The 14,828-nt window shown below is 42.2% G+C and overlaps 1 protein-coding gene across 1 annotated transcript in view; it reads left to right on the top strand.

The window, feature by feature from the left end:
- Positions 1–86: 86 nt before the first annotated feature.
- LOC126517499 (uncharacterized) overlaps positions 87–14,828 on the top strand; it is a 36,234-nt gene continuing 21,492 nt past the window's right edge. The window contains exons 1-9 of the mRNA XM_050167232.3: positions 87–572; positions 1,217–1,354; positions 5,508–5,775; positions 7,411–7,540; positions 8,987–9,160; positions 9,819–9,902; positions 11,405–11,539; positions 12,666–12,757; positions 13,694–13,834. Coding sequence (XP_050023189.1) covers positions 366–572; positions 1,217–1,354; positions 5,508–5,775; positions 7,411–7,540; positions 8,987–9,160; positions 9,819–9,902; positions 11,405–11,539; positions 12,666–12,757; positions 13,694–13,834 — 1,369 coding nt within the window. The 5' untranslated portion in view covers positions 87–365. The remainder of the gene's footprint in view (positions 573–1,216; positions 1,355–5,507; positions 5,776–7,410; positions 7,541–8,986; positions 9,161–9,818; positions 9,903–11,404; positions 11,540–12,665; positions 12,758–13,693; positions 13,835–14,828) is intronic.

Here is a 14,828-nt window from a genome sequence, read left to right as displayed (position 1 = left end):
AGTTTCGTAGACGCCGAAGGCATAGCCATGCATAGCGCCTAGCGATGGCATGAATGGGTGCGCCAAAATTTACGTAAATATTTTTGCAAAAATGGCCTGAGTACTCTGCCGCTCCGTGCTGCGCCATGATTCGCTTATTAGCGCAGAAATTTGCTCAAAACGGTTTACAAGCCAGCAGCCCACCCTCCTTCACAGGGGTCCTCTCGGCGTCCGCGGTCGCGGTTGTGTGTGCGCCAACTGGCCTGCGGTTTAAACGTGCATTGAAAGGTCGAGTTATGTCTTGAAAGTGCGGTGCGTTTTAGTGCGTCGGTTCCTGCACGTCGCGGTGTGATGACCCTGCGATGACTGCGAATTAGCTCGTTTCAATGGCTGTCAACTCGCCGGCGACTTCGCAACGCCAGGACGAATCTGCCGACAATGTGTCTTTCGAGGATTACGTCGGTGTGCTGTGCTACCATAGTGATACGCGATGTGGCTTGGTGGACTACCCAAACAAGGGCCTGTGGTTGCCCCACAAGGAAATCGTGCCCGGCGAAAGCTGGGATTCTGCGATGGAGACCTTGCTGCGAGACGTGAGCTTCCTTTCGTAACACGCTCGCGCGCCGCGCGCTCGCTGAACACACCCTCATGAGATCGCCGCACCTTTTGACGTCGAAGTACGCTTACTTCCTTAGCGGCAGTGTACATGTTACGTTCGCTTTAGAAGTTGTTAATAAACGCGCGACGCCTTCGTCGCGAGCTTGGTCGCTCAGTAACGTCGACATGTGTCGCCTTTTTGTCGATCGGCAGGAAGTTTAGTTACTTGTGCTAAGCTTCGCCCTGCAGGAAGCAGTCTTCGGAAATAGGTGCAGCATTCATGAAAGTTTGTTTCATGTACGAAATGCGCGAGCAAAATAGTCACGCAGCCTGAATACAAGGTCGCACATACAAGTGCGGACCTAATAACGTACTGCTCGACTTAGGACGCGGTTTCCACGCCCTGACCACTTATGTGTCAGTTGCTGCACTACATTGAGCGATTTCTCAAGCCCCAGAAGTAAGCACATGCGCCCGTTTGGTAAGTTCGTGACGAAACGTCTTGAGTGCAGAACGCGCGCCGTCCAATGTGTACAGAAGACCCACGCGCGCGCGCGATTTAAAGCGATGTAGAGCGTCGCGTTTGAATGAGCGCGGAATGCTAAGTCGTTTCTCACATATATGAACTTGGCTTTCGCAGTTGTCGATCAGATCGTTCACCAATCAGGGCATCATACAAGTGTTACGGATACAACCAGCTCTTCACCGGCCATTCTTCACGAGAGTCATCTTCGCAGTACGGGTCAACGAGCAGACAGAACAGCCCTCCGAGGAAGCGGTACGGTTGGTCATGGCGTTGCTTTTAATTGTGGTGCATTTTTTGGTGGGCTACGAAGTTCTGACGCGCTAAACATTAATCATGGGACTCGTCTTGATGCACATGCATAAAGAAAGAAACCTTGGCTTGTTTTTGTGCCAAACAACCTTGTAATATATATGTTGCCAATTTATGCAGCATCTTGTAGGTGAAACAAAGGGGTCGTAGGAAGATGGATACTTGTAGTGATCAATGGCGGGCGAAGGAGCGACGCAGCATGGGAGAAATGTTTTGACAAAGACTTTTTGAAACTCCCTGACAAAGACAATGCCCCTTGTCTTGTCGAGGTGTTCGCTCCAGTCTAAGGCTTCGCACTTGTTTGTCTATACCGTGCACTTTCCAGATGAACCACTTGTATGACACTTCTGTGAGCTGTGGTAGCTACGACTTGTGTTGTACTTCCACTGTTTTAACTGAACGCACGACTAGAGGTACGAGTGATGGAAGAAAAGAAAATGTGCATACCACTTTCGGTGTACTTTTTATTTGCTCTTGTCTAAGTGCAGTGTTATGAATGAAATCGATGGATTGTCACATGCTGTTCTGCTGCAGTTATGTACTTGAAGCTTTCATGTTTAACCATATATGTTATCATCTTTGTTTTAATGTACACTAATTCAGTTGACCAAACTTTGGTTTTAACTGAACAAGAAAGTTGCCATCCAATGTCAGCAAGACACAGAAAATGCACAGTTCATTTCTGCTCGTTGATCATAACTCAGAACAGTGTTTATTTAGCAGTAATCTGTACATATTCTCACTCCATTTCAGTAGCACTGCATGCTTTGAATACAACAATCACGACTTAATAGAATAGAAACAAAACAATGTATTGTACACCAAGGCTTTCTTAATCAATATTCATAATTTAGCTCGCTTTTTTTTCTGTAACATATATAATGAACTGGCTCGTACAGTGTGTTTATCGCACAGACATATTGACTGTTTCATTAATTAAGAATAAATGACAAAAACAATTAAGACTGTGATTGTTTACATAAAGAAAAAGTGTGAACTCGGGCTCCTTTCTTTTTTATATCTTGCGCTAAAATTGAGCATTCAGCAGAATTTATGTCCGTTAGTGGAGTCTTTTCTCCTAAAACTCATGGCATGCTCACTTTAGAATAAACATAGTATTGGCCTTTCCAGATTCATAAGATAGGTGCACCCTGCTTATTAAGGCCATGTTAGGTTGTTATTACACTAATTTTTTCAAAAATTTTTTACCTATAGACTGATCATTTCTGAATTCTCCAGAATTTTTAAAGATTCCCTGTGGCAGATAGCATAATTCTTGTCATTGAGCTGCATTATTCGAAGAGGTGAACATTACCAGCATGAGAGATCGAAACACATACTCAACCAATTAACTTCTTGATTAATTACTTTATGGCACATATTGCAATTTACTAATTGTAGCCGGTGACATTGCAAGCATGTCCATTCGAAGTGAATCTCCAGGATGACATCAGTTTCGAGATATTATTTCCCACAATGTGGGATGAAATACATGGGTGTTCCAGTTATTTTCGTGCTTCAATGCATAACAATTCTTTTGTTCCAAAATAAATGGAACAACAGTGCATTTTTACGGTCAGTTTGATGGTGGATAACTCCAAACTGGTGTCATTCTGGCAGTTCACTCGAAGTGAAAACTGACCAGCTACAATTTGTAAATTGTAATATGTGCTACAAAGTAATTAATTAAGAAGTTAATTAGTGAATTTTCAACATTAGTTTAATGTGTGTTTTGATTTCTCGTGGAAGTAATGTCCACCTCTATGAATAATTCAACTCAAGGACTAGAACTCCAACAGGCGATATTGAAGAATTCCAGAAAACTTTAAAAAGATCACCCTGTATATGATTGCATACCTGCCAACTATTATAGTATTATCATAAAATGACGTATTTCTGGAGCTTTGCTTACGATTAGCGTATTGATGCCAATAAATTTAAGATTTTTCATTTGTGTACTATTTAGAGCTGAACTGATGTCAACATAATGCAAACAATGATGTTTTTTACTTTATTGTTAACAGAATTTTTAAATGTCGCCTATGACATGTAGCAGAATCCTACTTGAGCTAGATTGCTCTCAGATTCAGTCAATATTTGCACAAGAAATGAAAGTGAGTATTTTACTAATTTACAAAATTATTATAATCATATATTGAACCAATTACTTAATGCTGCATATTGCAGTTGACTAATTGAAGCCGTTCACTTTAATGTCATATTAGAATAAATTATGAGGATGACACCAGTTTCAATACATGCATTCCCAAAGTTTGTGATGAAATTATTGTGTTCCAGTACTTCTTAAGCTTCAATTCATAAAAAGGCATTTTGTTAAAAGGTAAGTTGAACAGTGCATTTTCACAGCAACTTCAACTGCACTCATCTCAAAACTGGTGCTAGTTTCAAAATTTGTTCTAAGTGGAATCATTGGCTTCAATTCATGCGCACTACAGTAATTAGTTGAAAAAGCTAATTATTAAAAATTTGTTTATTAGTCAATTAATTATGCATAGTGATCTCCAGTATATGTAATGTATACTTCTTAAGTATTCTAGCTCAATAAGTAGATTTCTCTCAAATGCCACGAATAATTTTAAAAAATTCTGTTAACCTTAAAATAAAGCACCTGCTATAGTTGTCGAGCGATTTCTTGGAGGCTTACTTTTTGGACCCGCATGATTATTCTGGTCTATCAACAACAGCGCCACCACTAATGTAACAAGTGAAATTTTGACTGCCATTACATGGATATTTCGCAAATAAACATCATGAACATTTCCCTCTTTCCGCACTGCAAATTGTTTTTGTTTATTTTGCCACGAATGTAGAGAAGCATTCCTACACAACAAAGGCAGGTAATTAAAAAATAAATAAAATAAACCGTGTGTGTTTTCACTAATGCAAGAACATTTAGTATTTTTGACAGAATTCTGGCATTTATTGACTCTGGTGGTAGTATTTTTTAGATTTTTCAGGTTGGCAGGTCTGTAATTGCTTCTCAGTAAAATTCCATACTGTGAACGGTACGAAAATGCGCTTTGAGCTGGTTCATGCCTTTTGCTGTGTTGTATTGTGGATTATTTTATAGTTTGAAAAACCATCGCATCATTGAATATCCTCCCAGAATATGTTATATTCCAAAACGAAATGCCTTGAATTATTTTAAGATGACCGAACATGTTCTTTATTTCTATATAATTGTTTTTATAGACAAACGCTAGCGTTCTGGTTTGAGTTCTTTCTGTAGATAGGGGCAACAGCACAATGCTGTGTCTTTTTATTATATGCAATATCTCCTCTCAACTGAACACAATGTCATACGAGAAACTACAGCACACATCTGTCTCACCTTTGTAAATAAACATAGTTTTTGACATTCTAAAATACGTTGTGCTGAAATCTTTAAACTCGTCATCTTACGGGGCCCTAAATATAATAGATTTCTGTCCTTGATGACACCTTTGTCATCTAGGATGCATTGGCCCTGCATCAAAGTCGCCTGCGCGATTTTTTTTTTATGCAGTTGTTGCTATATTCCTATAGTGCACACTGTTATCCTCTTCTCTAACAGGATTTTGTAAGAAAACTAACCCAAGCTTTTAATTAATTTTAGTTCGTCTTGAGGCTCCAGGATATTTAGGATAGGGGTGCTTGAGGTAAAGCTTCCTTGTAAAATGACATTGTACCACTTTTTGAACATGGTAAATAACCTATATTAGATGCATGGCTACGCTGTCATGAACACCGGAGACTACTTGCACGTAGCTGAGAATGTACAATAGAACAAGACAAAGCAAAAGAAACACCACGTCGCTGTGACGTGTAGTGGGTTGAGTGTTTGCGGCAGCCTTCACTGTGTGTGGCATGAAAGAAGTGGAAGCATCATGGAGGGGTTGACAGGCAGTCTTTGATTGCCAATCACTCCGCTTATATGCAATGCATTCAAATCACCTTGCTGGTGAGTATTCTTAAACTGATGCCATTTAATGCCAGATTCATTCCACAATTTTGTTAAAGGAGTGCTGTAGGGGGCCCCCTTTGAAGGGGTGAAAATAAATGCCTACGAGCCCTTCTGTTTCCTTCTGGCGTGAAGCTGGCAAAACAGGTGCACATGCAATGGGTGTCGGCCGAGGAGATCCAGCGCATGGTGAAGCTGCGGCCGTTGCCATTCCTAGGGGTGGAGCCCGCCGAGCTTTGCAAGCTGCTGCTGCAGAACCGGCAGCCACCCGTGCCGTGCGAGTTTCTCGAGATGAATGCCAGCACGCCGCTGACGGCGCAGGGCACGCCTACACGCCCCAATGTGCCCGCCCGAGAGTCCCAAATCGAGCAGATGCTGGAGTCGGCAAAGTTTGGTCAACAAGGTTAGTTCAATCGAAACAGCTCCCAGCTACTGGGAAGTTGTGCAATGCATTGTTCTTGCAATGGGCTTCTTGAGAGTGCTACATTGTGAGTGGTACGTTGGGAGTTCTGAACTACGAAATGTTGACCAACACGTTGTTCCTGATATAGCACTTAAGACCTAGCATTTTAATTTGAGTTGGTTAATCATCTTTTGTCTCTCAGCTTGAATAACTTTATTGATTTTAAACACTGCAAAAAAAAAGAACTTGGACAAGGAAGAGCACAGTACCAGCGCTGACTGCGGGCAACATGTTTATTGAAGCCTACACAAATATATACTATTCATAACAGGCTTAAAGAGAGAAGAAAAGAAAGGGAAGGCGAGTCATCATCAATCAATTCTTGCTACGCACGCATCACAAATGTAAAACTATACAAATGTAATATGCACAATAGGGACGCAATCCAGACTGATTAACTTCTAACGAACTTAGGTTCCTTACTGCAAAGAGCTATAGAAGGAGTGCTTACGCAAGTGGCTCTTAGCTGACACATTCAAAAGGCCTCAAAGAGTTCCCTGGCCATCTGATTGCTGTACTTTCTCAGCACACATGTGTATTCTAGGCGGGGTGAATAGCCACGCTGTGCACAATGAACAGCTGGATTACTACAAGTCGTAATCTTGACACTGTGCCATGACGTGCTTAAAATGAATGAGCCATGCCAACTAGCTCGTGCCCAAACCCTTTTGAATCACTTGTTAAACTGATGGCTTTTTTTTGTGTGTGTGTGCATGTTTAAAACTTTTATATTGTTTGACGTCATCGTCAGCCTATCCTATGTCTACCGCAGGAACGAGGCCTCTCCCAGCAGTCTCCAATTACCTCCGTCTTGCATCACCTGATTCTATACTATGTCTACAAATTTTCTAATCTCATTTCACTGTCCTAATTTAATTTTTTTCCCCGGTTTACTAGGCTGTGTTTTTCATCCCTTAACATTCACTCTGTTACTCTGACGAGGTCACCAGATATATCTGTTCTATTCACTGCTCAAATATACTTCGTGCTAAAATAGGCAGGTTTTATTCCGTCACCCGTGGAGTGGTCCTTCACTACTTCTAAGATCCCTTTGTTAGCCTCAAAGTTTTCGTAGTCATAGGTTGGTGCAGGCAGATTTTGGTGATGGTACATTTTTCTTTTTGAGAATATTTGAGAATATGAAGCTGCTATTCACACCTAGAGAATTGTCTGCCAAATGCATTCCAACCAGTTTTTTACATCTGCCTTAAAATGGGTTGTAAATAAATATACAGGAGATATAAAAAGTATAACGTAACACGAAATGGTGCTGTAGTCCAGCTGCCATTTATGAGTTAGGAAGTTAAAATCTAGCTTAATAGAGCATCTATATCCAGCAGTTTGCACCTGTAAATTTAACAAGTTGATATGTAAATGTATTTAAACCACAACACACCGCTTTCTGTACCACTAGAATTTTTTTGTTGTGCTGATGGTGGTGGTGTCAGCAATTGTGTAAGTAAAGCTTCATTAGTATTCTGCGGTATGATTAGCATACTCCAGAAGGCACATAAACTGTTGTTGAGTTGTTTCACTTGCCCGCACAGTGTCTTCTCTTTCCGATTCTTTTCACAGAGCAAGATGCCGTGCGCTTCGACTTCTTCAAGTTTACAAAGCCGGGCACATACATGAATGAAGCAATATTCCAGAAGTATGTCACTGGCCTTGGTTGGGAAACGTCAACACAGCTGTCTGACCTGTTCAGGTGAGTTTTGCCCCAGATGTGTCAAGCTTTTGTCAAATTAACTGAAGGCATTAAAAACATGAGTATTGCGAAAAAAAGATGTAGATGCCAGTGACTGTGTCAAAGTAGAACTGTCTTACAGAACCCTTACATTCTGCTTGATCATACCTGTACCATTTGGAATCAAGAAAACCAAAATGGTCCAAGAACCTCATTATATTTTGACGTGGTCGTAAATCAGAGTTTCATCTGAGTGACATGTCTGAATTTTCTTGAACACTTGGCTTAGAAAGTAAGTGTTTCTTGGTCTTGACGGTATTGTGCCACTCCCATATTAGAAACGGTGCTGCAAGCCTACGGAAGGTGTGGACAAGGGTGTTGTCAGTATATTCACAGGTTTCGAGTAATGTAGACGCAACAGGAGACAGGACGAGGCAGTGTCATTTGACATTGATGACAGTGTCAGTGGGCAAATCAGTCGGCTCATTATTTACAAGATACCTGCATCGCCATAAAGGCGCTACGTAGGGGGGAACAAAACATAATCAGTAAAAACAAAAAACAAAAGATTTTTGCACAAATATACTCACAAACAAAACACTGCAATAGCATTTAGAGAAATACATGCAAGTAATGTGAAAACAAACAGGTTTTCAGGAGACAGAGCATGTATAATTGTTTTACAGGAGTGATATCACAGCCTAGAATACAAGAGTTTGTTATGACACATTTACTATATCATTTTGATGAACTGTTCTATTGTCTTATTTATTTAGGGAAAAAATAGTGAAAAGTTTTAGGCAGTATTCCCAAATTAACGTTAAATTAACATCTTATGTGTGCTATCGGCTGAACTCACACCTTTGCTAGGGTTATTACATAAGGGGTGGGTACAGTAACGTACATAAGAAGTTACCCTACATGTAAGTAATACCCCTAACAAAGGAGTCTTTAAGGAAATAAAAAACTGACCATGATTGACTGTCATGACCTAAGACAAGATGCCATTGCTTCCCATACCTGAGCAACAATCTGTGCATTTGAAAGTGAAGAGAGGGCTTTTGCTGGCAGCAAAAAAACAGTGGTTTCCATGGCAAGGGGAATGGGGAAGCTTATAATATTTGAACTAACAGAAAAGTTATCTTGGAATTAGTGCTGACCCTGCGCTGAGTATTATTTGTTTTTTGAAGCACTGCTGTCGAGGCCGCACAGTTTGATGCAGCAAAGTGAATTCGACGGACACATTTGCTGGCAAGTGTGTTCTACAGCGAGTCTCCCTAAACCTTTCCAAGCGATATCCTGCAAATTACGCTAATGGCGAAGTCCATTCCCTGAAAGTGACACCAAATTTGCCCGTACAACAGGAGTATAGTACCTTGTGGCCTGAGACGGCAAATAGGTTTTCATCTTGAGGATTGGGTTGGGTGTGAGAGCAGGGCAGTCCAATTGTTCGTTTTGTGTGTTCAGAGCGATGGACGTGCACAACCGTGGTGCGCTGACCTTCAAGGAGCTGGTGCTTGGGCTGGCGGCCATGGAACCGGGAACACAGCATGGCGGCAACCCTGGCGAGCAGCGCTGTCGTCACATCTTTCGCCTCTATGACACCAACTGTGATGGCATTATGGAGTATTCAGAGTTCAGGCAAGCTTCTCCTTCTGACAGCTTTCTACAAAAAGTAGGCTGCTTATGCTTTTGTTAAATCTGGCCTTCAGTAAGTGTACAGTCAGTATCTTCTCTCAAATTTTATGTAGATTTGCGAGTAGTACATGGTCACTGATGACTCGCTGTAGTGGGCCAACCTTTTCTGTGACTGTCTTGTTGTTAACACCTTTGCCTTTGGAGGTACCTTAAAATATGAAAGTGCCCTCGGGTGTACTGCTTCTATATCATTCAGGCTGCCTGAATGTTTGAACCTACTTGTTGGTCAGATTCAAAAAGTATGGTTACCCAGAATTGCGCGTGGTTGACCAAGTACTAATTTACAAGGATCCAAGTACTAAATGACCGAGTACTCAGTATGAGGTAGAATAAGCACTAAACGAATTTGTGTTGGTACTTAATGCTGCTAAGAGAAGTGCTGTCCGTCCCTCTGTCTTTGGTTAGTAAATTTTCTTGACTCATGTGAAGAGCAGTGGAATAAACTTGCGGTTATATTTCTCTTGTGCTGCTGTTTAGTTTTTAAAATGCAACATTATGTGGAAGGAAGATCCTCTAAAATATTAGTTTTGGGGCAATATAATTCTTTTTACACTCACTCATTAGAATTTCCTTCTCACCTGTTTTCCTTGGTGGTCTGCAGGAAGATGGTCAAGGATATCCAAATCATGAGAGGCATCACCATGGATGAGGCTGCCCTGGACAAGTTCACCGCTACAAGTGCAGTGTGAGTGCTTTCTCAAAATTGTTTGATGTCATTTAAAAAGATTTTACATTTATCAGGACCCTGCAGCTGCATTTGTGGCAACACTGCAGATAGTAATTTCTCTGTAATGACTATCATCATGCTATCATATGGCAAGTCTAGCTTAAAACATAAGCAAGAGTTTAATCTGCAGAAAGAACCTTAACCAAAACCTGATGCCTTCTCTTCTAAAAGTGGTGCTGACGAAGTGCGCACTCTGAAATCAATACTGCCATTACTTTGTTGATTGCAGCTTTGAAAGTCTAGCAGGGATTGACTTCTGGCCTCGTTGGTGTGACATCGTTTATATAGTGTTTTAGCACGGAAACTTTTTCAGAGACACAGGTGCATGTGTCCCTTCCCGTGTATTCAGAATCTCGTATTCTACAATACCAGGCAAATGTCTACCCGAAATTTGTAGATACAGTAGAACCTTGTTCATACTTTTCTGGAAAAAAAAACATAAAAACCGTACTAACCTAAAAAAAGTGTAACCGGAAGTAATTAAAAAAAACTTTACAGACTCAACTGTAGTTGACATCTACGTAATGCAAAGTGTTGCTGCATGAGACGCCGATGTGAGCCGAGCTGGTAGGGCTCGAGTGGCTGTTGTTGTTTTTACGGCTTTGGCAAGGTTCTGCCAGGTTCTGCCTGGGTCGGCAGCTTCTTCGAGCAGGGCATTCTGGCGGGAAGTTGGTTGGGCCCAAGCGACCTGAGAAGCGCATTGTCGTTTTCATATTGCGTAGTGTTTTAAGACTGCGATGGCAAATATAAACGAAATTGGGCTGGTAAGCAGCAGCTCTGAACGATGTCTGTGATGCTGCCAGAGTGATACATGACAGTTCCTTTGAGCCACTTGCAGCAGGGAACGGCCGTGCTTTTGGGTTATCGCCTATTAAAAGCGTGCAGTACGCTTCTGATGGAACTACTTTCCACGTGCTGTGAAACAGACAAGTGAAGATGCTTAACGCAATAGGGCCACCGGCGACAGCTTCAAATGTGGTGTGCTACGACCCTGGAAGACGTTTCCTGGTACCGGAGTAAGCAACATGGTGCGCACCAACATTTTCACATGAGACAGGCGGGCGAGTATTGTGGGGAAGCTGCTGCAGTGGGTGGCTACTGTTCTCGATCGCGCATGCCTCACGCTTTTTCTTCTTTACATGGGATCTAGCAGCCAGAAAAATGTATCATACAAGTGCAGTTTGGCGACCTACTGAACACTGGTGCCGAAAGATAGTGTTTTCTGGGAACCTATGAACCGGTAAAAAATAAGCATAACTCCATTGGGTCATTTTTTGCATTCTCGATTCCTAATGTTGGCACCGGGAAATCGTACGTAATTGGATCGTATCAAAGAGGTTCTACTGTAACTCATACATTGGTTAAGGAGATTGGTGTATTTTTCTTGCAGAAACCCATGTAATTTATGTTGGGAGTGGGCAGTGCCTACAAATATGTTTTCTTGTACATGTCGTGGGCAGGAGCTTTAACTTGCCGAACGGTGGACAGCTGCCGCTGAATGAGTTCCTTCTGGCCGTTGGGCAGCTCAAGTTCAGGGGGACCTCGCTGCTGTTCCGGTCATCGTCTTCGGTGTTGCCCACGCTCAAGAAGAAGTAGTGAGTGCTCAGCTCCTTTCCCTCAAACGCCCCTCACCAGGTCCCAGAGCAAATTTTGGTTAGACCCTGGAAGTTGTAGAATGTTCTAGGGAGCGTTCTACTGCAAGAATTTTTAAAATTGATTATTCATTAGTATCACAGACAGAAATATTTCGAGTGTTGTGAACCCATGATTTCAGGAGGCAAGTTTTACTGCCAACATAGACACCCTCTTCCCTCGCCCTGTCTATCCTCCACAAGCGAAATTCCTTCTCTATGTTCTCCCAAACCAGAGCCGGAGGATCGTATCACATATGTGTCACGAGCCGCCCTGTCTTCCCTTTTGTTTCTCTTGTGTTTTCGCTTCGCAGTGCACTTCTGGTGACGATCTCACGCCCGAGCTGTTTTGTTTGTCTCGTTTCGCGCTGTGCACGATTTTGTGTGCTGTGCATGTGAAAACCTACATTGTTGCCTGGCTGCTGCACTACATTGAAATGGATCCCTCAGTGCATGCATGCTTGGAGATAGTATAGTTTTCTGCAATAACGACTGCACGATGTGGGAATGCGGCATACGATTGAGAGGGCTCTTAAGACTCTTGAGAGGGCTTGCGGCAGCTCAGGATATTGTATAATACCTGTCCTAGCAAAGTAGAGCTTCTGAGTCATTCTGAAACAGCTTGCATTGCACTGACTTGATACCTTTAGGCCAGGACTTCTCCAAAATTCATATCAGACTGAAATGCAGATAAGCCACAACTGTATTAATAAAGGCTGGACCGTAATGCCAGGCACAACTTAGGCTACTGGGTGTGGGAGAGGCAAATAACTTTGCAGGTTCTTTAGTATAGATAATGGTGCTTAAAAAATATGGGTGGGCAATATTTCAGATGTGGGCAAGCATTCGAAGCTTTAAGGTAATTAATAGCCTCTTCCCTCCCTTAAAAAAATGCTTATATATTCTTTTTCTCTCTCTCTTTTCCTTCTTCTATCAGTGAAGTTTTCTTTGTCATCATTACAGTGTGAAAAATTGCTCAACATGTGCATTTGCTGCACTTGGTTGTCTGTCATCAATTAGGCTTGAAATTGTGTAGCTTTCCTGCACGTTGAGTTCCCTCGCATTTGTTTTCCTTGTTGCTTTGTTGCAGCACACAGGAATCGCTCATCGAGCCCACCACTAAGAGGTCCAAAATGTTCCACCCAACCATTGGCAACGACAACATGGATCAAAGTGCTGTGTGTGAGTGCGGTTTATGCACTTTTTTGTGACAAGCAATTGCATTGTACACTTGCCAAAATAACGGGCCTCTTTTATTTATGGCGCTTGGGAAACTTGTTCGCTCCTAGATGCCAGCCAGTACTGAGTCAATAATCATCGCAATCATGCAGGCTGGGAATCCTATGCAACTGGATCTGTTTTGATGGGGTAAGAGAGGGGGCTGTATAGCTCGAAGCAGTGTTGTTTGCCGAGATACACGTTCCCCCCAGCTGACCACATGTGCTGACGTCATGTCGTTCTTTGCCTTACTTCATGAGCACTGTTCATTTGATGCCGATGCCGACTGCATCAGTGAAAAGAGCCACTTGAGCAGCTCTGGCAGAGGTGCTGTGGCTTCACCGTTATGGCATCCATCGTTATAGCAGTGCAAGAAACAGACACAGACAAGAAGTAAAAGGACGACACAAGCTCTCTTTGAACTGAATATTTGGAAACACCTGAAGGAACAATGTAAAAAGCAGAGGGTGCTCAAACGAAAACAAGAGATAAGATGTACTGAACTTGTTACAAAAGCACATATAGTACACTCAGACCAGTGTGCTAAAGTATGATTCCAATGCAAGCACTCATGCTTTGATAGGGAAAGTAAGTGAAATGTGAAAGAAATTCGAAACTTGTTCAGTTCTTTGTATTCTTGGGCAGCTATGGCATTCCACCACTGGGCACAACGTTGCAGGTTTAGTACCCTGTCGTCACAGCCGCATTCTGATGGGATTTGGAATGCAGAAATTGTTGCATTCATGTAGATTCAGGTGCATGTTAAGGATTCCCAAGTGGTTGGAAGTTAGCTTAAAGCTGTTTAGTGGAACACCTCTGGCAGTCTGCTGTTTATGTATGAAAAGTGAAGAGGCATCAACTGACCAACATCTTCCTGTACCTTGCGTGTCCCCCTTGCAGCAGCCGTAGAAGACTCGGCATCAGCCGAAGCTACCAGCCGGTTCCCTTCTCAGGTCGGACACTACGAGTTGGCGACTCACTCGGTCAAGGTGCGTCGTACCGGCACCCTTGTGGATGTTCTCTCACTTTGGCAACTTGAGGGTGAGTACTGACAGCATTGTTTGGAAGCTTATTACGAGTAGACAGCAGGATGGACAGAAAGAGATGTTTACAAATACAAGGCACGAAATTGCATGTCTGTGAAAGAAAGGACCTTAAAAGTGACATGCATCCCCGTGAGCAATAGGGGATGGGGCACCCAATTTTGCACTCAAGTATGCACAGCTGCTAGAAATTTGTGCCAAGCATAAAAGTTGTCGACAAGGCGAAATGATCAGCAAAAAAAAGCTACTCTGTACATAGGTATTCTCTCGTTGGCTTTAAATCTACCCTTTGTGACTAACTGTTCGTAGTGAATAAACTTTCATATTGCCCACTGGTGTATATATGCAAGTTAGTGCATGGCATCTTGGTAAAGAAAGCACTGATGACAGATGACAGCAAAAGAGATTGGATAAATTGGCAAATAGAAGACCTTTAGAAAAGGGGCCCTGAGCCAGAGTAAGAAACTTTATAAGTTAGTCTATAAAGCACTTTATCATCCCTGCTCTTTCTTTTCTTAGTGCTCTAATGGATTCGTAATTTTAAGCAGAATAAATATTTTAGAACTGTTAAAGAGACAGATGATGGAAAACGTTGCTGACACATGTAGCTAGCAGGGCTGGTAGCTATAATTAGTGAAAGAAAAAGTGCTTGGGAAATGATGTGTAGGACAGACGTTAGGACAAGAACTAGGCTGCTTTGTACATTAATGTTTTTCTTACTTTTGTTTTGCTACTATACTGTACACTAGCAACTACTTTTAAAAAGGCACCTGTAAACTTTTTTTATAATGTCTAGTCACCTGGCCTGACATAGCTAGTTGACAATGCCTGATATTTTTCAGAGCAGACGTAAATCAGCTCTAATTCTGCTGCTTCAGGGCTGAAGGTTGAACAGATAATGCACCTAACTGATGCCATTTCATGGAGCAACAAGCTCCTTTCACATTATTTGTTGTGCCATGAGCAGTGCAGACTGTGAGCTTAGTGTTACT

The sequence above is a fragment of the Dermacentor andersoni genome, chromosome 3 (assembly GCF_023375885.2).
Source record: "Dermacentor andersoni chromosome 3, qqDerAnde1_hic_scaffold, whole genome shotgun sequence".
NCBI classification, from domain to species: domain Eukaryota; kingdom Metazoa; phylum Arthropoda; class Arachnida; order Ixodida; family Ixodidae; genus Dermacentor; species Dermacentor andersoni.
Note: the sequence above shows the minus strand (reverse complement) of the source record. Positions and strands in the feature narration are given on the sequence as shown.